This window comes from Lissotriton vulgaris, chromosome 2_1 (genome assembly GCF_964263255.1).
Source record: "Lissotriton vulgaris chromosome 2_1, aLisVul1.2, whole genome shotgun sequence".
NCBI lineage: Eukaryota > Metazoa > Chordata > Amphibia > Caudata > Salamandridae > Lissotriton > Lissotriton vulgaris.
This window is the reverse complement of record NC_141687.1, coordinates 159,843,739-159,869,750: the sequence shown is the minus strand read 5'-3', so window position 1 is coordinate 159,869,750 and position 26,012 is coordinate 159,843,739. Positions and strand designations below refer to the sequence as shown.

At 45.0% G+C, this 26,012-nt stretch overlaps 1 protein-coding gene across 1 annotated transcript in view; it reads right to left on the bottom strand.

Moving 5' to 3' along the window:
• LOC147729746 (eosinophil peroxidase-like) overlaps window positions 1–23,567 on the bottom strand; it is a 45,367-nt gene extending 21,800 nt beyond the window's left edge. Inside the window, exons 1-7 of the mRNA XM_086954632.1 lie at window positions 23,492–23,567; window positions 19,961–20,054; window positions 18,675–18,850; window positions 16,583–16,703; window positions 7,054–7,183; window positions 5,676–5,882; window positions 1,866–2,181 (exon numbers count right to left, since the gene is read on the bottom strand). Of these exons, the coding sequence (XP_086810758.1) occupies window positions 1,866–2,181; window positions 5,676–5,882; window positions 7,054–7,183; window positions 16,583–16,703; window positions 18,675–18,850; window positions 19,961–20,054; window positions 23,492–23,567 (1,120 nt within the window). The remainder of the gene's footprint in view (window positions 1–1,865; window positions 2,182–5,675; window positions 5,883–7,053; window positions 7,184–16,582; window positions 16,704–18,674; window positions 18,851–19,960; window positions 20,055–23,491) is intronic.
• Window positions 23,568–26,012: the final 2,445 nt, after the last annotated feature.

The following is a 26,012-nucleotide window of genomic DNA, read 5'->3' as shown; positions in this document are numbered from 1 at the left end:
TTTTGTCAGTCACTTTTTTTGCCTGTGTGTGTGTTTTTTTATAACTGTAGAAGTGCGCCCTTTGGGGGTAACTAACCGTACAGATTATTTTTTATTTCATGAATTAATAAAATTACATTTTAAAAGTTGATTGGACAGCTCCTAGGCATTATATATATATTCCCTATGTGGTACATTTTTCTATTTCTGTTTAGGGACCTTTGTTCTTATGACAAAACTGGATAGGGTCACCTCTGGGAACTACTACTCCTTTGTTTAGAAAGTGCCTATGAGTTGCCCCAACCACAGGTTGGTGCCAGTCATAAATATTTCATCCACAGCACCCTCCCCAGATCACTTCTGAGCCTGTGGAAGAACAGAAGAGGACTGGGTCTTGCGTCTGGGACCATAGAGCAGCATTGTAGGCTGAACTTGCTCTATTTTATGTACCCAGAACAAGGAAGCGGATTCCAAGGTTCACAACGCTGACCTCCTGTTTGGGCTATAGGGATACACAAGCTTCTAGATGCCTTTTCCTGCATATCCAGCTCACCAGTTCCAAATTACCTTACCCTGGACCCTTCTGCTACAGTGAGTATTGATCAGCAAGTGCTATCCTTGTGGTCCTGGACACTTGGCTGGTGTCAAAGAGTACTCCTTCTAAGGTTTGCTGAAACCTTGGATTAAGAAACATTTTGCTATCTTTTTGCCCTGAGAACCAGCGTGGGACTGGAAACAACCTGCCAAGCTGGTCCACAGTGGGTGCATCGCCGCTGGGGTGAGTTTGCTGTAGTACTGATGTGTTCTCCTCCGCAGCAGCGATTCAGTGGTACCGCCGTCGAGCCAGCATTGGCCGATGTCCAATCCACTGCAACTACAGCCTGCAGCTTTTTCCCACTGAGGAAATCCCAACTCTAGAAATGTTTGTATGTTCACAGGCAAAAAGAGTCACTAAACCAAGCTGCCACCAGTATTCGATCGACTTCAAGAGCTATTTAAATGCAAAACCTGAACTTTTCCCACTCTTCAGATTCAGAGACAGAGACAGATTATAAAATTTCCGCAGTCGCCGACAGTCACCGAAGAGTGCAGGTTAAAGTCCTCTCCAGGGCCCACAGGTCTATCATGGGCAGTTCATAAAGAAACCACAGTACAACAGGAAACCAAATTGGCCAACAATAAATTTGACTATTGGCAACAACATGGTTGGCTCCACACTCAAAAAGTTTATTTTTACTTTTGTACTTTATGATATGTAAGTGTATTCATTCATCCGTTTGTTCTCATATCAGTAGATAATACATTGCAAAGAAAGTGAGTCCTTCTTGAATTGCCAGCCATGAAACTGTTAGCTCTTGTTACCACAGTCAAAGGTTTTCCTAAATGTTGGCTGTTTCCCAAAGCTCATTTTGTTTTTGCATTCTCACACATCACTCCTGTTTATTTTCTTCATTTCACATTTATACCTTCTCTATTTTTCTCTCACTCTAACATCAGTTGAAATTTTGGACAATCTAAAAATAGCAAAGAAATAAATAAAGACAAATAGTCTCGAAGAATGAAATAAGTAAGAAGATCCAGGACTGATTGTACATTGATCACCCCATGGAGGCCCCAAGATATGGTAAGCCTATGGCAGCTGGCAGAACAGTTTATGCCTCTGAGTAATGGGAATAAGAGTTGGTAAGGAGACCTTGCATTTCTGGTGCTCAATAACATTAAAACGACACACGTTCAATTGTCAGAACAGGCAATCGTGCTTTGTTGCTCTCTGAAATTCAGTAGAATATTTTCAAGTACATAAACATAAACTTTAAAGTTTTCAGAAATCTTGGACGTAAAATTGAGTATACAATTCCACTATAGGCAGAAACGATGCTACTCACCACTCAAGAAACATGGAATGCCCGAAGATCTGTTGGTTTGGACGCAGAAGTCTTCTCCCATGGTGTTAAAGGGAAGATGCTCTCGTCCGTTATCAGTAAATCTCTGGTTAATAGCCAACAGACCAAACTGGTTTGTCTGATCCCTAAGTCTGGTTGCCAATGCCATGTCACTTCCATACACTTGGCTTCCATCAATAAATGATGTCAAAATGTTAATCTGTTCACGGACAGGTGATCCTTCGTTGCAAGCTGGAGCCGAGCGGAATAAAGGAATGCAGTCACTTCTGTTTGCAATCCTTGGATCATTGGGTGGAATCTGCATTAAAAACATCACAGGAGAAGATAGTCTGTTATTCTGATATATGATATGATGGCAATTTGTTATAGGACTAGATGACATTTTAAGGTAAATGCACAAAGTCAGTTGCGATCTGAGTATAAATGCCACTTTGAAGGAACCCGATATTTGGTAGGTACTTGAATGGTTTATCTAGGATAGAGCTTACCTGATGAGTTGTTGGAGGTAGAGATAGGGCAGTGGTATAGGAGTGTGGTTATTGGCAGTGGAGATATAGAAACGTCTTACAAGGTAGAGGTATTTTTTGGGTTGCGTGGATTGAATAAGAAGACTCTGAACCTCAGAGGATACTTTTTATACGTAGGTGTGGGTGATGGTTCTTTGTATATATTATTCCAGGGGACTATTTAAACATCTCTCTGTGGGAAAGAAGAGGTAGAGATCTTGTATGGGTTCTATAGATACAGCTTTGAATGTAGTGATCATAAACCTCCATGGATGGATTTTAAAAGGCAGAGATATAGTAGGCTGGTGTTTTTTGATTAGGCTACAGGAGATATAGGGGCATCAGTGAGAGAAAGTTGATGTACAACTTGTATGGGAATTTTTGTAAGAAACATTAAAAGCAGAGCTCTGAAAGCTCTGAGGTAGTTCTATGGTTTGAGTAATAAAGAAGAAGACCTTGACATCCTAGATAGCATTTATTTATTTATTAATTTATTTATTTAGTAAATCTTTTTAAAAAATCTTTATTAGCCTCGTAGGCTACATTTAAATGTTGTTTTGTTAAATGGGCGATTCAGAGACTCTTTGATTTTGATTATGGTATGAGACATTTCAGGGTCTACTGATAGGTTGTCCCAGGTGGCAATATACTGATGCTTGTATTGATCGGTTATTGGCATTGAATGTTTGGAAGGTCTTTGCTAGACAATTGGAAAGTCACATCTCAAGGTTCCTTTGATGGAGCACCATTGGAATGTTACTGGTGGTGAGGACATAGTGGTGGTTACTGTTGTTGCTCATTGGAAAAAACGGTCAGATGGCCCTTATAATTACAAGAGGGAAGTATCTGACAGATAAACTATAGCTGGACTGTCAGAAATAAATCCAGAATGGCTGGATCAGTGCACATTTTCAGGATATCTATAAAGTAAGTAAATTAGTTCTGTTTACAGTCACTATATGTATATTTGTGAATACCTACCAACAATCACACCCTCAGATTATAGGTTGGGCACTCATGATTTATCATGCCAGGTTGCGATTTGAAGGCTGGGAATCTTCATTTTCTTACTTCAAAATGAAATCTAGACTCTCTTAATAAATATTTTGTATTTTCTACAAACACTTTGTAAATGTAAGCAATCTCCTGCGATGATATCGGAGTGCTTTAAAGAACAATGTAACAATTGGGTTCATATTAAAACAGTGAAGATTATGCAGCCAGATTATGTATTACCAATTCATTAGAACCCTAGTATGTCATAAGCTTAAAGATGTTTTAAGAAGAAGAATGTTTGCATATTCTCTCAACAGATTCAGAGTGAAGGAGATCCAGAACTTTTCAAGTAGCGCTACAGAATTATGGACCTGGTTCTGAGAAATCCTGAGAAATTGTTTGACCTCATTTTAGCCATTTGGAGAGAGAATGAAGTGCAACACCCTGACCCTCTTCAGATTGAAAACTAATTTGTTTGGGGGTTGTTCTATTACAGCTGTCTTGTAGATGACGGCCTTCATGTTTCATTCAACCACTGCACTATTGGCTAGCTTATAGAATAATTTACTTTACTAATTCAATTGTTAATTGATTGCATCAAGCATGGAAGGAGAGCAGCTAGAGACCTGGTACTCACTGTACGGCCCGCGGGCCGGCAGCGGCCCAGCAGGCATTCCTTGGCGGCCCGCGGACCTTGCAAGTAATGTACCCATGGCCCCCTAGAGAGAGAGAGAAAGTGGAGAGAGAGCGAGGGCGAGAGAGAGTGGAGAGAGAGAAAGTGGGGAGAGAGTGTGGGATTGGAGAGAGAGAGTGGAGAGAGATTGGAGAGAGTAGAGAGAGAGACTGACTGACTGAGACTGACTGACTGACTAACCAAGAGACTGGCTGGTTGAGAGAGAGAGACTAACAGTGAGAGAGACTGGCTGAGAGGGAGACTTAGAGACAGACTGGCTGAGAGGGAGACTTACTGAGAGAGATCCTGACTGACAGAGAGAAACTGGCTGACAGAGAGATAGAGAGACTGACTGACTGACAGAGAGACTTACTGAGAGAGATCCTGACTGACAGAGAGAAACTGGCTGACAGAGAGATAGAGAGACTGACTGACTGACAGAGAGACTGACTGAGAGAGAGACTGACTGACAGAGAGAAACTGGCTGACAGAGAGATAGAGAGACTGACTGACTGACAGAGAGACTGCCCAAGAGAGAGACTGACTGAGAGAGAGACTGACTGGGAGAGAGACTGACTGGGAGAGAGGCTGACTGGGAGAGATACTGACATACTGACTGGCTGACTGAGAGACTGACTGACAGAGAGAGAGAGAGAGAGAGACTGACTGACAGAGAGACTGACTGACTGAAAGAGAGCGAGAGAGACTGACTGAGGGAGAGAGACTGACTGACTTAGGGATAGACAGACTGACCGAGGGAGAGAAAGACTGACTGAAAGAGAGAGAGACACAGAGAGACTGACAGAGAGACTGACTGAGAAAGACTGACTGACTACGAGAGAGAGAGACTGACTAAGAGAGAGAAAGAGTGGTTGACTAATAGCGAGAGGGAGACTGACAGAGAGAGAGAGAGAGAGAGAGAGAGAGAGAGAGAGAGAGAGAGAGAGACTGACAGGAAGAGAGAGAGAGAGACTGACTGGGAGAAAGAGAGACTTATAGGGAGAGAGAGAGAGAGAGAGACTGACTGACTGAGAGAGAGACTGACTGACTGAAAGAGACTGACAGAGAGAGACTGACTGACTGAGAGAGAGAGAGAGAGAGACTGACTGACTGAGAGAGACTAACTGACTGAGATAGACTGACTGACAGAGAGAGACAGACTGACAGAGAGAGAGACTGACTGAAAGAGAGACTGACTGACAGAGACAGAGAGACTGACTGACAGAGAGAGGGAGACTGACTGACAGAGAGTGAGGCTGTGATGGAATTGGGGTCAAAGTGTATATGAAGCTATGCAATGGCTCTTAAGATTGCTATTGTCTGCTAATAAAAATGTATTATCAAAATGTGCTCTTTGTAGTTACATCTGCTTTTGAAATACAGCATTGTCTCATTGTTTAATGTTTTGAAACAGGTTTGATTTTTTTACTCTAGCCGCCCCTTCACCCCAACTGACCATGCCCCCACTGACCCAACCCCTATGGGTGCGTCCCTCGGCCACAAACCACACTGTAATTTTGTCCCCGACAGAAAGTTTGTGAGTACCCATGCACTAGAGGAAGCCTATTCCTATCATGTGAACAGATATGGTACAGTAAACAAGGGTCTGCATAATACCATCAGCGGGAAGCAAGGTGGTGCCTTGACACAGGTGTGGTCACAGTCCAGGCCCTCAACAAAGGTGGTTCTGGCTGGAGTCTCTGGAGAAAGGCTCAGGTCATGGTCTGTCCACTGACCAAACTGCATGAAGGTGAGTGACCGCTCATTATCCAGTGTGATTTCATTGTTTGGAAACTGGACAATCTGGTTTGAAACTGCACGTGCCTGCAATAAAGAACAGAGAAAGATGATGGTCTTCCTTATATAAACACAACTTGCTTAAACACATTCTTAATTCTTCAGACTATTCCATCTTCCTCTAAAAATGAGATCAGCCCTCTGTCTACAGTTAGAAGGCCACTCCTTCCTAATCCAGAAAAGAGATCATTGTCATTTCCTCTCCCAATGACGTTTTCCTTTCTTCCTTTAGACTGGAGACCCCACACTTTCTGTGAAAGTGAGACCACAAACTCCTCTCCTGAAAAATTGATTATCATCTCTTCTTCTGGAAGAGTGAGCCACCTTCTCTAATGAGATGCCTCCACACACATGTTTTTGAAGTGAGACTTATATTCTTCCACAACCAATAAGACTTAACATTCTATTTCTGAGAAAAAGACCACTTTCACATTCTCTGGAAGTGAGACCACCTTCCCATTTCTAGCATGGCTAGACCTGTTACGCTCTCAAAGTGAGAACACTGCCTTCTCTGCTGGGTGTGTGGACACCCATCCTCTCCTTTAAAAACATTCCCTTGTTTTCAGGAAGTGTGCTGGAGTCTTAAAACATTTTATTTCAACTTAATATTTTATGTATTCACTTAAATTGCCATTCAATCAAGTTTAAATCATTTAATATTAATACTATTTATCTCCTTTACCTTTTTACTATGTTTTCATTATTTATACATACTTACCTGTACTGATATGGGGAGTAAAGATGTACCCAATGTAATGAATCATGTAATGAATCAGGACATAAATGTAGCAATAATCACCAGCAAAGTAATGACACTTGATATATTTGTATGTGCGTTGTCATGGAGGTACACTGCTTAAGTGATGATGCATACGTGGAATGATGTGAGTGTTGTGCGTGGAATGTATGCTGTGAGAGTCAGTAGGATCGGGAGATTGAACAAACAATCTTTGCTCAAAGTTGGGTGCCCTATCTACATTTTACTGACTACTTTCCCTTGGAGCATATGTGGCACCTGATAAATTCAAGAAGTAATCTGTCTGAATTGGTGAACCCTACTACACAACGTGGTTTGTATTGCCCTTCTATCGTATGGTAGATAGGCAACTCCCCTCTTAACCACAGGCTCTACTTTCAGTCATATCACAGAGAAGAAGCCCATCCTACTTCACCATAGGCTCAGCCTCGCATACCCTACCAGAGGGAGTGTGAATCCATTTATTCTTCTGTTCTCTGTCCATCCTTTGGGGAGGGAACGTCCATCTTCATATTCCGCAGGAAGCCAACGAGCAAACCCCCTGTTTGAAGCACCAAGAAGCGGATTCCTCCTACAACGAAAATGTAAGACAAATGCAACAAATGCTGGGATTAGGCGCTGCTAATAATCTTGGTGTTAAACATTGCATGGTCAACCATATTGAGTTACCCACCAATCAAATGCTGCTGTGAAGAACAGTTTTTGAACTGAAAGTTTTGAGACATAGCAATAAAATGGTGTTATGTTGAAATTAATTAAACAGAATGCAAAAGAATGTCAGGGAACACCAACTGCAATTCCATTACTGAGCGCTTAGTAACCACAGGATCCTAAATTAGAAAGAAAGAAGAAAAAAAGGAACTGGACAGACAAACACTAAAAAAGTAAGTCTTCATTAGAACTCCAGAAGAAAATATTTATAACCACTATTATTAGGGATCGAGACCCATTGCTCTAAGGAGGCCTTGGATAATTGTTTGAAAGAGAGTGATGCACCGCTGTTAAGTTCTTTTGTTAAATATATGGATTATACATTCATTTTTTATTTATTTTGCAATATCCTATAGCGCAAATGTGGCCCAAGGAAATTAGAGCGCTGTACAAGAGAATTCTAACTAATGTGGACAAACAATAGAAACTGTACACCGGAGAACAATACAGTCAAGAAGAGGCAATGGACATTGGGTGGTGGTGTTAAGAGCAGTCAGTTACCAAAGTGTCTTTGGAAGAGGAGAAGGGTTTTAAGTTCCTCTTTCAATGTAACCCTGCATGGGGGCTATGTGTTGAGTTGGATGAGAGAGTTGCAGTGCTAGTAGAAATACTGAAGAAGGACTGCCTCATGCAATACTCTTCTTTGTCAGGAGTTTGAGTAGGAGGGATTCAACATTCCTTGACCACAGTTGTACACTAGAGATTTTTAGTTTCTTAGCCTGATAGGAGGCTTTGGAGTTGTGAAGGACTCTCTGAGTAAGGCAGACAGTCTTAAATTGTGCCCTTTCTCCAATGTGGAACCATTCACAAGTGAGAAGGATAAGAGATGTGATCACCGTTTTTGTAACCTAAACTAATCGAAGAGGCACTGTTAAGAATAGGTCTGAGGGAGACCAGGTGAACTTTGGTGAAAATCAGTTAGAAGGATGTTCCCAAAGTCCAATCTGGAGAGAACTAGTGTCCTGACTAGGGACTTAAAGTCTTAGTTAGGGATGCCCTGTCTGATATCCCAAAGTAATCTAAGGTGGTAGCGTGAGTTTGTAGCCATCGTCCAGATATGAGATTGTAGATTAAGCCGATTGTCAAATATGAATCCTATTCATTTCACACTGTCCACAATCACTAATATGCAACCTAGGAAGAACAAGATTTAATCCGATCTTGGACAGGTACACAGGAATTTTTGCGGTAAGATTTTTAAAAATTCTGTTTTAGTTGGGTGAGTTTTAGGTTGTGGATGGACAGCTGCTTTTGAATGCTGGGCAGGGTGTTGGTAAGCAACTAGGTGTTGGTTGAGGAGGAAATTTTGATAAGGCTCTAATTATCATCAGCATATTGGTGATAAAGTATACGAACATTACTGAGGATTTCTCGAAGAGTCTCTAGATAAACAAAGTATGAGACAATATTAATTCCTGAGGTTAACTTCACATGATATGGAACTCACTGTTTTAATTGCTTGGAAGGGGTTGGAGAAATAAAAGGTAATCCAATTTAGAATTGTTGCCTCAGTGCCCATTTATTCTTTCAGGATATTACCTGTATCAAAGGCATCTGAAAGGTATAGAAGAAGATAATGGCAGGGGCTGCTCTATTTGAGGAAACAGAGTGCGTCGTCAAGTACTTGTTGTATTAATGTCTATGGGATGCAGTGCTGCCTGATTGGAAGTAGTCCAGGAGGTTGTTTGTCTGGATATCAAAAGAAAGTTGTGAGACTACCCAGCCTTGTCTCATATGGCCTACTAAGGAAACATTTATGGCAGGCCAGTAGTTGTTCAAGTTCCTGGAGTCTGCACAGGCCTTTTTCAGAAGGCAGGAGTATATCCCACTTTCAGACAATCTGGGAAGGTATCTCGCATAGCTGAAAAATTCACTAAAGTCGTCCAGAAGGGTAGCAGCTCTTTGACAAAATCATTACTAATGGATCCTTGCACAGAGCATTGAAGTGACTTGGCAGTTTAGTTTTGAGTAGCTCTGAGATCAATATTGCATCAACATCAGACAAGCAAGGATGTGCCTTACAGGTGAGCTTTTGGTCTTGGTCATCACGGTCAACAGACCGGGTGAAAGAGAGACCTCAATAGAATTTATTTTCTTTGCAAAGAAGAAAACAGTCTTCACACTTGTCTTTCGAAGCATGGGCAGTGGGGATGGAGGGTGGGTTTTTGACTGTTATATCACTTGGAAGGGAAGCATTGAGTGATTCTTGGAGTCATCGGTTATATTGGAAGGACACATGGGGTTGCCAAATGGGCAATGGGCACCACTTCCTTCATGAGGATTGGAGAAGGGCTGAAAGTGTGGAAAACAGGGCATTTCATACTGGGACTTTGCTTGGTGAGAACAAGAGCACACGAGCTCGCCCAGGAGTAAAGAGGGTATCCCCTATAAAGTATAGATCAGTCCAAATACTTGGGTCCATGTCCTCTGTTCATCTCTGCTTAAAGAACATAACAGCATTAAGAAACAAAATTAATGAGAGGGGACTTATAACTGAAAATGAGAGATGCACATCTTCTTGTGCCAGTCCTAAAAGACACACAAATGATGGAATGTAGAACAAATTAAACATTCACCCCCAGTCAAGAAATTTGGCATAAATTCTCTGTTCTTTTGCTCACCATGCCACCCCAGTTTAGACCCAGCCATGTGCAATTCAGTCTTGACCCTGCTTTTCATGGGAACAGTCCAGCTCAAACTGTCAAGTCAGGTCCTCACTGGACCAGAGACAAGCACCCTAAGACCTTTTTGGAAGTGTTAGACCTGGCACCATTGGGTGGGACCCCCTGAATTGTTCCCTTTGCCTTCTGTGTTTTTGCAGTATGTTGGATTTGTTTTTGCTTGTCTAGATGCTTAGGGCACTTTGCCACTGCTGTTCAGTGCCAAAGTGCCAGTGCTCCCTTTGTAAATTGTTGTTATTGATTGGTGTTTCCATGATTGGCTGATTTGATTTACTAGTCAGTCCCTAGTACAGTGCACTGTGTGTACCCGGGGCCTGTAAATCAAATGCTGGTAGTGGTCTGCAGCACTGATTGTGCCTCCCACATAAGCAGCCTGTAAATGTAACTCTGGTCAGCCATTGTGGAGCCTGTGTATAGTCTAGTACTGCCCTGCCTACTTGGAAAGTGTTCCCACTTGCAAGCCCCTAACCTTCCATTTTCCTACATGTTAGTCAATCACAAGGTAGGCCCAAGGTACCCCTGTTGTTAGGGTGCACTGTATGGAAAATTTAGGACATGCCCTGGTGTGTTTGGCCTGTCCTGTTAGTGAATTACTGCCAGTTTTGTTTTTCTCTGTTGCAAGGCTACCTGTGTCCATAGGATAGAATGGGGAGTTTGTTTATAACATCTTATAAACATAACTACCCCTGGGAACAAGGAGGGAATATAAAGTTTGATACGCCTGACTCGAAATATTAAAATGCAACTTTTAGTTAGGGTGATTTTTACATTCTGTGTTTGAAAATACCACTTTTGGAAAGTAGGCATTTTCTTGCTTAGCCATCCATTGTGTCTCTGCTAGGTTTGTGTATTGCATGTCTGGCTTTTGGATGACAGGGGCTGAAGGGGAGTAGCGGCTCCAGAGAGCCTGATGAGTCAGGGCTAGGCTGCATTTAGAGTAAGGGGAGGAGATTTCCTTTCATCTGAATAGGCCTGGTCTGCCAAGGACAATGCTGTATACACCTCCTGCCAGGAAGTTGCACCAAAGAGGACAGAACCGGTTTTGACCAAGCACAGGGCTTTTCTGCAACTGAGAACAAAGTATTTTGTAGTATAAATATTGGGGTCCAGACCCCAGAACTTGAGATTACTTCTGGAAATCAAGAGGAACCTTTGCAAAGGAGAAGAGCCGGAGAAGCTGAGGAGGAATATTGCCCCTGTGCTGTTTGGTGTCTGGGGTTGGCCTGCAGTGGCTGCTTGCTACTAAGGAAATGAGAAAGGACTTTGCTTTTTGCTGTGTCCCATGCTTGAGAAAGATCTCCAAGGGCTTGGATTGAGCTTGCCCTTTTTTCACGAGGTCTCAGGAACATCAAAGACCTCACCAAACTTCAGGGGACCATTTCAGGAACCGCTGGTTTTAGTTCCCTGGAAAAGAAAAGGGTAACCGACTATGTCACCAAGTTTGTCGCAGGAGCCGTGTCCTGAAGACACCGCAGAGAACACTGCCTCGTTTCGCAATGTAACTCTGGTCTCACCGACTCTGTCAATGAGCCGCTGCTTGCACCGCGCCTTGTGGGCAGCACACTCTGCAACACTTCGCTACACGCTGCACTGACAAATTTGACTCAGTCGCTGCCCGACTCGAACGTTGACCGGCTCCGTCGCCGCATCATGACCTGCCAACACTGCATCAACACCACCTCACCCTGCAAAATAAGCATTGGTCTCACCAACTTCATCAATGAGCCATTGCCTGCACCGAGTCGTGAGGACATCACAAAATGCAACGCTTCCATCTCACATCGCAACTGCGATGGTTGCCCCGGAATGGCTCGTACCCTTGTGTCTGCCACAACAACAAAAGGTACTATCTCCGAGTCTGTTGACGCTTTTGCTAACCTGTGTCGATGTGGTTGGCAGGAATTGTTAGACTTTGCTGTATTTAGTATCGTGGTAGCCCGCACAGAGCTACTAAGTCGGAGGAGCTGTTTTTTCATGTTTTTCCTGCCTTTTGAAGGTTATTTTACACAGTAACTAATTTTAAGAGTATTGTATGGTGGATTTTTGTTGTTTGATCTTATTTTGATTGAGATAAAGATTACTTATTTTTATAAACTGGTATTGTCCATTTGTAGTGTTTTCACTGTATTCCTCAATGTATTAAAAAATGCTTCATCCACTGCCTCTGAGATAAGCCGGTCTGCTCTGGCCAAGCTACCAAGGGGGTGAGCAGGGTTTATGTCAGAAGTGTATCCCCCTTACCCTGACTAGGAAGCAAGGTGCCTACTTGGACCAAGGTATCTTCCTCTGCCAACTATATACCCCCAATTCTAACAGGGAAATCACTCTTAATCAACCATGCTAGCTTGAATCCAGTGGCACAGTGAGCCCGGGAACCATGTCTGGGCATACCCAGCACGGTGAGGGTGAACAAAACAAACACAAGGAGATGATGGATGGGGTGCTGAAACTTTTCAGACACTCACCCCCAATCACAGATCTGGAGTAAATTCATTGTTCTTTTGCTCACCATGCCAGCATTCTGTCCATCAATTGTTGCTACAGTATTCCTCTGTAATGTTGTTAATGTCTTTCTGAGAACCACATGAGGAAATATTCCATCTAGCGCTTTTGACAAGAGCTGTAATGTTTATGGTTTTGGTGTCAGGAAACCACATTGTCTCTTGTTTCTGTTGTCATTAGCTTTTCTGGTGGCCAAAGGCCAGAGTGAATTAAATCTGAAAATGGTCAGACCAGTCCACTAGTATGAGGTCTTTGGCGGACAAAGGTATATCCTTTGAGACGAGCAGATCAAGAAGGTAGGCCTTAAACTATGAGGAGTTTTAAAAGCTTTGTATGAAAATACTGTCAACAAGGAAAGAAGGCAATAGATTGACAGATTGGTCTTGGATGTCACTCTAATACAGATGAAATAACAGAGGAAGATGCTGGCCTCAGGAAACAACAGTTGAAACATAATGAAGTCCATGCACTCTTCAATAAATGGGTTATCTTTACTAGGGGGTGGTAGATGACGTTTTGTCTGAGAGTAAATGCCTTATGAGAGGAGATCTCATTTGATGGGCATTGGAAGATGTCATACAAAACAGCAGGAAGTTTTCAGAAGCCTAATGTGATCTTATGAATAATAACTACTCCACCACCATACCTGTGCTCTCAGTTACACCGTTTAGGGAAATACTGCTAGGGGAAAAGGATGTTGAAGGACTTGGAGAGCCCTATTCCAGTAATGACTAGGTTTTCAAGGTTGAAATTCAAGATGGTGTTAGAAATCTACATACAGTTCTTTACTACTGAACAGATGTGCAGCATGCATTAAAGAATAGAGTGTCCTGGACATCCCCCGACACAGCCACATCTCCGGACACCTGAGAGACCGGCACTGGCTCCCTGTCAGCAAGGAATCACGTTCCGTCTCCTTACCCACGCACACAAGGCCCTCCGCGACTCGGGCCCCAGGTACCTCAACAACCGCCTGACCTTCTACACTCCCACCCGCCAGCTACGATCGACCAGCCACGCCCTCGCCGCCATTCCACGTATTCGGAGAGCCACCATGGGAGGAAGTTCCTTCTCCTACCTGGCAGCCAAGACTTGGAACTCCCTCCCCATCCACCTCCGTCTTACCCAAGACCACCTCTCCTTCAGGAAGCAACTCAAGACCTGGCTGTTCGAGCAGTAGCGGAACCCCCCACCCCCAAGCGCCTTGAGACCCTCCGGGTGAGTAGCGCGCTATACAATTTTCTTGATTGATGGATTGATTGATTGATCTTGTAATGAACACAGGGTTGTGCAGCTGACTGTTAAGTATTGAAATCAGGTTACGGGTAGGTGTGGGGTGGTCTATTGTTTATGATAACTGGGATGATGGAGTTTAATGGGTTTGGTCACTTACCTGTTTAGCATTGGTGCATGTGATTATTTGGCTTTCAACTAGTTCACAGAGTCTATATAAACTTCAACAACTTTTCAAATGTCGCTATCATTGAGAAAGGATTGTTTTCTCCTGAGGCAAGGTTCACGATTACATCTTGATAGTCTATCTTTCCGGATTATTTATATGGGCCTTTGGTTGGGTTGGTAGATGAGGTGGGCCCTGAGATAAATCTTCAATTCAAAGGAGATTGTAGATCTGGAGGGGGAGAAAAAGTGTAGTTCTTGGAGATAAAACTTGGATTGCCCTATCAGGCTGGGAGATGGGGCTTTGATTGGCCTGATGGGTTACAGGATTAAACTGGTGCACTAGAAATGAATGTAGGCTGAGTGTTACCTAAGGAATAAGCAGAGGAGAATGATTTTGGGGACCATGAAAGTTAGGATGCATTGGAGGAATTTGGGAGATAATCAGACGGGGTTTGGGAAGAGAGAACGTTGGAGGGGCCGTTAGGTTGTAGGGAGAGGGAGGAATTTACTATAGGGTTTATACTAACACAGCTTCCAGGCAAAAGAGCTGGAATTTGTTCATGTCCATAAAGCTGAAGGTGAACACAGTTGGGCTTACTATTGCTGCTAGAAATAAATTAGGTCCAAAAGCATGGCCTATATTCTAGCTAATTTCATAGTTCCCTATTGCAGTGAAGGGCACTGTGTGGCAGTTTCATTAAATACTGTTTTACTGCAAGATTTGGTGTGGGTTAGTACTGGGTTCTTTTGAGGAAAGGTCACAAGTAGTCTTTTTTCTGGAAAGATTATTATTCATATAGTTGGTGGAGGTACTCTTTTCCAGCATCAGAGGGCGATTCAAGGATTCATGGCTTGAAAACTTGCAGAGGGAGACGAGCAGAGGGAAGTACTTAAAACAAGATGGTGGGTTTGATAGAGACAGGTCAATCGTATCAAGTCCAGCCTCACGCCCTTAAAAGGAGGCAGAGGGTGCCCGGCTTGGGACAGTCGTAGAGACAGTCAAGCTTGAGCTCAGGTTTAAGAACTCGGCATTACAGACGCAGTAGGTGGGCAAACATTGACTCTTGATGGGCTGCACCAGTGATGTAGGTGGAGCAGGGTGAGTGCAGGAGCAGTAGAGGCCTCCTCTCCCAGTCTCTACTGGCTCTGTTCCCTGCTACCGGCTCCTTTAGCATGAGGCTGTGCCAGCACTCACCTCAGCCTTCCTCCATGAACCACAGGCTCTTTAAGGCAGTAGCATTTCATCTCACATCCAGCTTGGCCATGGGGAAGAAGGAGCCATTGGCTTTTCATGCAATTACAAGTGACCAGAGAGCCGGTGGGACTGAAAACCTCTTTGGATTCTCATTCAGGTCTCATAACTTGCAGCTGCATTCCTGGATGAGATGCCCTGAGAAGAATGTGCACCTAATGTATCCCAGGCTACAGGAGCTTGTAGTGGAGCTTCCGTCCTTGTGGTGGCTATTTTGTGAGAAGTAGCAGCTGCTTAGATGTATAATATAATATCATTTTCATGACGCCAGCTTTTGTGTGTATGTTCTACTAAAAACATTTTTTTAAACTGTATTTTATAATATGAAGTGTCCTGTTGATGAAAACATATTTAGCCCCGCTTGAGTTGCAATGGTTTAAAATTACAATGCAGTAAATGATGCATTAATTCATGTAGTGGTTCTTCTATTCATTCAGATGATGCCTTTGTGATATTAAACAATGTCCTTACAGCAATAAGAATCTGCTCAACAGGTGATACACCTCCTCCTCTGAAATGGCAAGTGACATTCAGAAAGACAGGTGTCACCTTATCGCAGGCTGTACTCAATTCCTCCAGCCTACATTTGGTTCTGTGCATGTTCCACTAAGAGCATCCTGCCTGAAGCACATATTAACTATACTATACTGCATGAAAGGACTGATAGCAACTTCCCTGTTTGGGGAGGCTCTCGGTGTCCTAAGGAATTTATCGTGCTGAACATTACATGAACCCTCCCATTTCTGAGAAAGGCACCTTTTTAAAATTAAGTAGTCAGATAATCCATTCTCTGTAGTGACCTCCTCATTTCTTGTCATATTAATTTACATTGGAGGGGAGAGTTAGATGTACGGCAAACCATTTACAGCATGTTAAACACAACTTGAATGAATGTATGACAGTCTCCAACTGAGGACCAGGTGCTCATATCTAGAGTCGCTCGAATTATGCGGCAGAAGATGGCGTAATTATATGGCTGGGTTTAGGAAATTATGCGGCAAGAAACACCAAATTATGTGGCGTAATGGGGTACATTTTGGGATAGTATTACTTCATTATTTTGTAATATTTACACTTCTTAACACTGTCTGGGCATGGGGTGCATCTCATTAGTACATCTAAACATAGCTATTAGCAACAGAATGCTGACCAGTGTACTTTGGCAAAGGGTCCTTACACTGCGCGGCAAAAACACGGCACAGCATTTTCACAAATGTATGAACTGTCTGAGCTAAGAACAATTTTTTTTTGTTAAAATCTGGGGACTATGCAACAGATGATGGATTATGTAACAGTTGTGGCAGATCCATAATTATGCGGAAAAACACCATAGCTGCACAGTTACATAACTCCAGTGCCCCTTATAGCTCAGAGTGACCCACAGGCATTATATGTCAAAGGAAGCCAAGGTGAGCACAGTTACCTGTTGTTGCATTCGCCAGTGATGGTTCTGAATCGACTGTTCGGACAGGCTGTGGGCATTGACTGATAGGCACAACCAGTGACCTTGGAGACGGAGTGAAGCTGTTCAGCAGTGAGTATATCTGCAAACGGTTACAGCAAAAGTATTATTGAATTGTTACTAATCCTCCCAACCCCTATTTTACTGAATATATACTTTTTAACTCCCCCTACATTTGCCAAACCCTTCCAATCCTGTTTTGTTTCAATTTTTTTTTACCATGCTTGCCTAATTCAGGCACTTTTATCAAAATTATTTTTCCCAAAGAATCCTTAATTTTTTAGATTGGGAGCTGTTCTACTGGTCATCTCAAATTGTTCCTTTATCTGCGCATAGTCTTGTTTTCTTTAAGTTTAAAAAGTACAAAGTGCATTCTGGAAAATGTAAGAGAAATATGGCACTGTACAAAAAAAATCCAAATAAGTTTGGAAGGATATATGTCTGATAAACAAAAGGATAAATAACTTTGGGAACATTTTAAATCTATTACAAATTTAAAAATGCTGAAAATTACAAATACAACCACAATGGAAATTACGAATTTTCAGTAGAATAGATTTTTCAAGAAAGAGGTCACGGGACGATAACAAGCCTGCAAAAGTCTACCCAAAGAAATGTGTTTTTAGTGCATTTCAAGAAACAATTACTGAGGAGATTGTGAGGATTTCAACTGACGAAGAATTTTTAAAAATACAGTACAACATCAGAACATGCTTCATTTTAAAGCTTTTGTCTATTGAAATAGTGGTTTCTCAACACAATATAGGTCCTTACTGGTGTTGTTATGCCTCAAGTGCACCAAACTAGACTATAAAGGCTGCGACCCAGATCCCTTCCCAAAAGCAAAGTCTTTTTCAGAGAGAGTGACTTCCACCCACCAACAAAGCCTCCTCTACCACCCCTTCCTAAACTCTGGGAATGGAGAATTAAGGGAATTTGGCTTTCAGGAGACATGCTCTGTTGGTCATAGGCGTTGGTCGTACTTAGAGGACTTGAGTCTCTCTCTGCCCATCACGGCCAGACTTGGAACCGAAACCGGCACTGGCAAACTGCTCGTCCGGCCCCCTGGGGGAATGAGGTGGGTGCCGTCGAGCTGTTTGCTAGGGCTGGTTTCGGACAATGATTGCTGGTACAGGTTCAAGTGAGTCAGAGTCTCCATTACTGCTAGACAGTGGTTGCAGTGAATGTCAGGTCTTCTAACCCATTCCAAAATGGCCACTGATCTGTCAGGAATGGCTTGTAATAGGAATTTCTTTCAGCTTCCCTACATTCTTATTGATACTCAACGTATTCTAATCTCTTACTGGTTCCACTGAACAGGCTGCTGATTGTTGTACTTCTTTGATATGCAGTACAGTCTATTGTTGTAGTACTCGGTGTCCTCTGGTTGGAGACACTCTGAACATTCTCTCAGTGGATATGTGGCGCCTCCTTTGGTTGGTTAATGTCTGAACTGTCTCTCTTTGGTTGCAATACACAGTCTTTTGGTAGCTTTGCTGAACATTATCTAGGTGACAATACATAACAATCTACTACTGGTTGTACTAAGCAGTCTGTCAGTGTTGTGTTAGATTGAACAGACTCTTCTCCTTCCTCGTGGCCAAGACCTGGAACACCTGCCACTCCACCTCAGACAGACAACATTGTTCCAATCTTCGCAAAAAAACTCAAAACCTGGTTCTTCGACCGACCCTCTCCTTGATGCAATGGATCCTGCCCCCTCCCTACCTCCAGCACCTTGAGACTCTTACGGGTGAGTAATCGCGCTTAACAAACCCTTGATTCATTGATTGATTGATTATCAGTAGTTGTATCTGATGTCCTACAGTTGGATAACCCGCCGATGAGTCTCTCACTGGTTGCAAAGGGCAGCCTCTTGCCAGCTATAATATATAATATCTGATAATTAATACTAAACAGTCTTTTAGTGCTTACACTAAACAGCCTGCCGGTGGCTGCACTGGGCCCTCTCTGGTTGGTTTGACTGAGCAGCACTTTGCTGGTTGCTAGTTAGTGAACAGTCACTTCCCATGGTTATTCATCTGTCTCTTACCTGTGATATTGAAGGGCCTCTGGTAGGAGTTCTCCACTCTCTCCTTCAACAACTGGAAGGTGGTCTCCATATAATCCGCTGCCCGGATGGCGGTCCTGCTGCCTGCCACCGGCTGCTTGAAGAAAGCCATGATGTCCGAGGGCGAGAGGCTCCCCTGCTTCAGTTTGTTCTTTAAACTGGGAAGGGAAAATATAATTTGGGTCTGGTCAATTCGGGGTGTCTTCAATTTTTAGTGAAATGTGTCAATTGCCAGTGCTGCAAATGAAGACCTGGAGCTACACACAGATCATAAGCAGCACCGCAGCAGTGCAAACCTCGCGGCCGAGGACTGGACCTACATGTCTTAAAGTTCAGATTCACTTTTATGTTCATCAAAGAAGTGAGCTTTGTAGTGCAGTTACAAACAGAGGAGAATAAGACACCCCACAGACACAGAACAGACATAGTATCACCAGCAGCAATGAATGCTTCATCAGAGAGAGGAGAGTGTGACACACAAGGGCAGGGTAGTATAAGCCACCCCGCATACACAGAACAGACATAGTACCACCTGCAGCAATGAATGCTTCACCATCAGAGAGAGGGAGGTGTGACACACATACAAGGTAGACAAACCCACCCCACATACACACAGCGGTGGCGCACGCTTCACCAGCAGACACCAGAGAGCCTAGGAGGAAGTGGTGCTCGATAAGAGGTGGCGGATCTCAATCGGGTGCATATAGAGCGAATCTCGTGGATTTATGGGAATTCCGATGGCGGAATGACAGATTCAGCAGTGATGGAAGCTCCAAAGGGCTGAGTTAGAATTCGGGCAGTTATGATTGCTCTGAAAGGGCAGGTCAGAGTTCAGAGATTTAACAATGATAGGATGCCTGGTGGTGATCTATGGTGAATTCTCTCTTCACTCCAACAGTGATGGCAGCTGTAGAGGGACGAGTTGAGAGATTAAAGGCCAGGCAGCGGTAGTTGCCTATTTTGAAGGGGCAGGTTCTAAAACATGTTATGGTGGCAGCTCTGAAAGAGCATCTTGGGCAGTAGTGGCAGCGCTGAATGTGCAGGTCCGAGAAGGTCAGAGACCAGAAGACAGGAAGTGATGTCAGCTTTGATGGTGAAAGATGGAGGTTCAGAAGTTGAATAAAGAATCCTAAAGAGACATGTCAGACGTCGGAATCCGCCAGGCATTCTGCGCCTGATGGCAGGGATTTGATACCTCCCTGTTACTCCTACACTTGAGAAATGTTCCTATAGATATGACCGGTAATACCCAAACCTTCGTGACTCACGTTTGGCGCGTGTGCTTGTAGGCGGCATCCACCAGGTGCTTGGCTTCTTCAGCACACCTGAGAATGAAGGAAGTCTCCACCTCTTCCAGGCCATCTGCAAAGAGGAAATTCAGATTAAAACACCCAGTGGTGCCATTTATAAGAAGAGCCTACAGTCTGACACTTATCTGCAAGTGCTGCTGTGAAACTAACAGTACCTACCCGAATTCAGCCTGTGTAATGAAAAAACAAACTACAGCCTTTTAATTCGCCAGTGTATCATGCTATTTTCAGGAGAAAATACAATTTTCAACAGGCTTTCTCACAGTTGCCGTGGAATTCTATACACAAAAGCGTGGGAAGAGTTCGAGGGAGTAAACCTTTCCAGTGTATTAATACATGTATCCATAGTTCCTTGAAATCAAAAAGGACAGGTCAAGAAAGAGAGAATTAAAGAAACAAAGCAAAGAGCAAAGCCAGAAGAAAAAGCAAAAAGAAATTGGAAGGAAAAAGGCGGTGTGGAGACAGAGAAAGGTAAAAAATGCTTAAGGAAAAAAGTCAGGTGAGAAGTAGGCAAAGGTACATGGGGTCGATGGGAAAGAGTAAAGAAAACAACCAGGGGAAAAGGAGACACAGACAGCAGATGTGTAACAAGCGTTGACAAAGCCCACCAGTCTCAGTTTTTTTAAACAAAAATTGTAAAAGCCAATACATATGGTTGTAACTGAAAATTAGCTTTGCTAATGCTTGTTACTAGCGATGTCTCCAATCAGAGGTAAGACCTTTCTGTAGAATCCTGCAGTATCTTAGGTAGTTACTAGTGGTCACTTGAGTCAGAGATACATTCTTACTGCAGTAGTCTTCATGGATTCAAAAACAAATCCTGCTTCTGTTTCAGACTGGAGTACCTTTGCTCATTTGTAGTAAGAAACAGGACTTCTCTAGCAGGCTGCAGTACCGTAGGTGTTTACAAAATATCAGACTTCAGGAGCATGGATTAGTAACCGAGGTCCTGGACTCAGAAACAAATTATTTCAGGGGCAGGTGGAGTATTTCATGTTATTACTGTAGGTTCTGGAATCCATCACAAATAGTTTTCTGTAGCAGTTTGCAGTACCTCAGATCACCACTAGAGGTTCACAGAGTCCCCCTTTTCTGGAGTAGACTGCAATACCTGAGAACCAGTCAACGGTGGTCACTGTACACGCTTCGGCGTGACTCGGGGCACTCATGAGTCGATGCCCCAGCCAGGGCCGGCCTTGGGCATGGGCGAGCTGAGCTCAGGGCGCCGATATTCAGAGGGGCGCATCTGGGAACTGCCTGACTTAATGTCATGCAAAGAGCAGCGCGTCCATTCCACTTGATCTCAGTCGAGCGAGTCCCATTAAAGACGTTGTAATCAGCCCTTAATGTACATCAGGGCAGCCATATATCACCCATTCATAACAGACACCTCCCTCACTCATGGCAGGCACATAGAAGGCATATCTCACTCACTCATAGCAGCCACATCTCACCCACCCACAGCATGGCAGGCACATCTCTCCCACTCATAGCAGGCACAGCTCACCCACTCATAGAAGGCATATCTCACCCACTCATAGCAGTCATACGTCACCATTCATAACAGACACCTCACTCACTCATGGCAGGCACATAGAAGGCATATCTCCCTCACTCATACCAGCCACATCTCACCCACCCACATCTTTTGCAGGTACCACGGGCTAAGAAAGCCACACACGGGAGCAAGGCACTTTCCATAGCAGGACCTACTCTCTGGAATAAACTCCCTCTGTCACTCAAACAATGCACAGACCATCTAATATTTCGGAAACAATTGAAAACAATACTGTTTAAAAATGAAATTTAGCTTCCACCCCCATTAATTTCTTGGTGTTCTACAGGTGTCAAAGCGCAGAGATACTCCACTGAGAGTTGACAGCGCTATACAAACCAATAAATAAATAAATAGCAGACACATCTCTCCCACTCATAGCAGGCATATCCCACCCACTCATAGCAGGCACAGCTCACCCACTCATAGAAGGCATATCTCACCCACTCATAGAAGGCACAGTTCACCCACTCATAGCAGACACATCTTACCCACTTATAGCAGCCATACGTCACCATTCATATCAGACACCTCACTCACTTATGGCAGGCACATTTTACCCACCCACAGCATAGCAAACACATCTCACCCACTCATAGCAGGCATATCCCACCCACTCATACCAGGCACACCTCACCCACTCATAGCAGGCGTATCCCACCCACTCATAGCAGGCACAGCTCACTCACTCATACTAGGCTTAAGCCATCAAGTCATAGCAGGTACAGCTCACCCACTCATAGAAGGCACAGCTCACCCACTCATAGCAAGCACAGCTCACCCACTCATAGCAGGTGTATCGCACCCACTCATAGCCAGCATATCTCATCCACTCATAGCAGGCAGAGCTCACCCACTCATAGCAGGCGTATCCCACCCACTGATAGCAGGCACAGCTCACCCACTCATAGCAGACACAGCTCACCTACTCATAGCAGGCATATCCCACCCACTCATAGCAGGCGCAGCTCACCCACTCATAGCAGACACATCCCACCCACTCATAGCAGGCACAGCTCACCCACTAATAGCAGGCGTGTCCCACCCACTCATAGCAGGCGTATCCCACAAACTCATAGCAGGCACAACTCACCCATTCATAGCAGACACATCCCACCCACTCATAGCAGGCACAGCTCAGCCACTCTTAGCAGGCGTATCCCACCCTCTCATAGCAGGCACATCTCACCCACTCGTAGCAGGCACAGCTCACCCACTCATAGCAGGCGTATCCCACCCACTCATAGCAGGCGTATCCCACCCACTCATAGCAGCCACATCTCACCCTGACACGTCTGTCTCTGCACTATCAATCCCTTTAGTACCCATGCGTCACCCACTACTAGACCCGACATGTCTCACCGTGCCACTGCCGGCCTCGTGGGGTGAGACATTAGCGCACTGACACCTTCGGGTAAAGTCCGCGCTATTTAAAAACGCATGAATAAATAAATACATAAATAAACAAACATTCATTGTAACATTCATCGTAACTGACAGTCAGTCCCCTCCTGCCCGAAGTCACAGCTGCCTCTGGTCTCTACCCTCACTCTGTCACCTTTCCGCTCAGGGGCTCTCAGTCCGCACAGATCTCACCCGCGTCCAGCAGTCGAGAGCCCAGAGTGTCCTCGGCAGCGGCCTCACCCCCTGACAGCAGTCTAGAGCCCAGAGTGTCCTCGGCAGCGGTCTCACCCCCTGACAGCAGTCGAGAGCCCAGAGTGTCCTCGGCAGCGGCCTCACCCCCTGACACCCGAAGCACAGGGCCCTCCCCAAAGCGAGTGCACTAACTCGGGGACAACCTGTAGACTATAGGCTAAAAGCATGGCAGGGCCGACTCCACCTTTCATTCTGCACAGTTTTACCAGCATGTTTTAGGAATGAGCGCTCAGGGGCGAGTAGGGAAGAGGGACAGAGGCTGCAGGACAAGGCCTTACCGTAGAAAGAAGACGCTGCTGTTTGCAAGAAGCCCAGTGCCAGCAGCAACCGGAGGGCAGCTCTCACGGGACCCATGGCTGAAAGACAACAAGGGACAGAGTTAGAGACGGCCTGCCCGACCCCCACCTACCCCGGCAGCCCCCAGCATCAACATCCACAGGGAGGGCGGGGCGCTCGGTCCCCAGCACCCCAAGCATCCCCGCCTCCACCATCTCCACCTGACCTCAGTGCCTGGCAAGGCTCGCGCTGCAGGGGGCACGGCTGCTTTCCAAGAAGGGTCGTGACCTCCCGTGACGCAGCCTACCTGCCGACACTTGTGGCCTGTGATGGGCGTTACTGATGATAAACAGGGCCTGGTTCCAACCGCGGGGGGGGGGGGGGGGGCGGGTTAAGCCTGACCCCCGGGGGCACACATAAGGGCTGGCATGCTGCACCCAGTGTCACAGAAGAAAACGGGATTCAGTGCCAGTCACAGGGCGTGTGCGGGCACCTCGTCACCCCAACCACAGAGATGCTGTGCCAGCCTGGTGCAGCCCTGGCACAGGGCCAATGAGCCTTGCACTGGTGCTGGAGTTGCATACAGCGCTGTACAGAAATATGTCTATACCATAATATACAATAGTGGAGGTGGACGAGCGCTACATCTCTCGTGTCTATGTCCTCCCTCGGACAAGGTACGGACAGGGGGAGTCTACCCCCGTTGCTCACGCTCACACAGGGAGGGTACAGACAGGGCGAATCTCTTACCTGCTGGTAGGTTGACTATACGGTGTGTGGCCTCTCCGCTGCTGTGCTCTCTGACTGGCGCCGTGCAGAGACAGCGATTCTCCTCGTTTTTATAGACCCAGTGTCTCGTGACTCAGGCAAGAGACCCCCGCGGTCACAGCCCTTCCCCTTTCCCGGGTCTTGCATAATGATGAGGCCCCCCGCCCGCATTCCCCCTTCACCTGAAACCGACGACCAGAGAAAGAGGAACACACTGACCAGACTTAGTGACACGATCACGACACGTGTGTGAATACACACTACTGAAGCCGACGTGAACACACCCGCGCTGACGAGGTGGGCCCAGCACACGGCATATTCACCTCACAGGAGCGGCGTTATCATTAGTGCAGCAGGTGCAGTGGCACAGGAGCCCAGTGTGAGGGGCCCATTGAACCCACTATGACTGTCTGTTACTATCCACTTTGGGCTTGAGTGGCATTTCCCTGCTTGCACTAGTGCCCATGACACATTTGTAACTCATTGAAGCCTCAGCGTTATGTGGCAGGTTCCGAACTCTCAGGATCGTGCTGTAGAAATGATGCAAATAATTAATACATCGAGTTGAGGCAGCAAAGAAGGAAAACTCAAAACGATACCGTTTCCACCCCCTTCCAATGAGTTTACATTGGAAATCTGTTTCTCGGAGGTATCTTCTCTGGGTCCGGGGGAGCGCTTGGTTCCTGGGCAGTATCCCTCCTCTGCCCCGTTGTTTCCCACAGTTCTTCTGGGCCCACAGGTACCATTGCCCTCCGAGTGGATTACCAAGTAACCCCTGTAGGAAAGTAGTATCGGCTTCTTATACAATGTTTCAGGCAGAAAGGTTTTTTGTGTCAATGAAGTACTGGGCGCACAGCCTATTATAGGAGCAGTAAGAAGCAATATCCGTGGTGCAACTGGGTAAGTGGAAAAACTAATAAGCACTCAAAAGTTAAACCAGAAAACTGGCAAAACACAACAATATACACACGAAGATACCCTATGCACACACAAAGTATAATGTACTCGTAGGTAGTAGTACACGCAAAAGTGGACAAATAATGTGGCAGATGAACGGTTCCGCTCCTTGGTTCTTTAATATCCGTATGATTTACAACAGCCAGCTGACACGTGTTTCATCGCTTACGCGAATCTTCAGGGCTCAAAGTGGCTGCGTGTATTCGGAAGGTTGCTCTGCCGGTGATACTTCCGACCCGGTGGGGCCCTAGGCCAATTAAATTCCAATTATGAAAGTAGAAGATGTATTCTGGAAGCTCCGTATGCCACAGCACATATCCCGGGAGCTTAAAACCTTATCTTTGAAATGGAGCGAGTGACTCTATGGACATCGTATTCTTGGTATGTGAGTTAAGGCGGAAGGAAGCAGAGAAGTGTCTCCGACTCCCCTCAGTATATCTTGAGCAGTGTTTATGCGTTAGCAACGCTGATGTGCAGCTCCCGGGTCTTGAGCAGTGTTTATGCGTTAGCAACGCTGATGTGCAGCTCCCGGGTCGCCGTGTTCCTGGTAATTACTGAGGGATCGGCCTCCGATCCACAGAATTTGTTGATTGAACAAATTCTCTATTTACAGTTCGACGCGATCAACCCGATTGCTGCCACCCTTTACATAAATCAAAAAACCACCCGATTAGGACCAGGTTGGAATTATCACCGGTTCATCGACCCCGCCTTTTGGTCATTAGATCAGCCCTGAAGAGTCACAGCCACATGTTGTGACGAAACACGTGTCGGCTTGTTTGATATTTGCAGTGATTC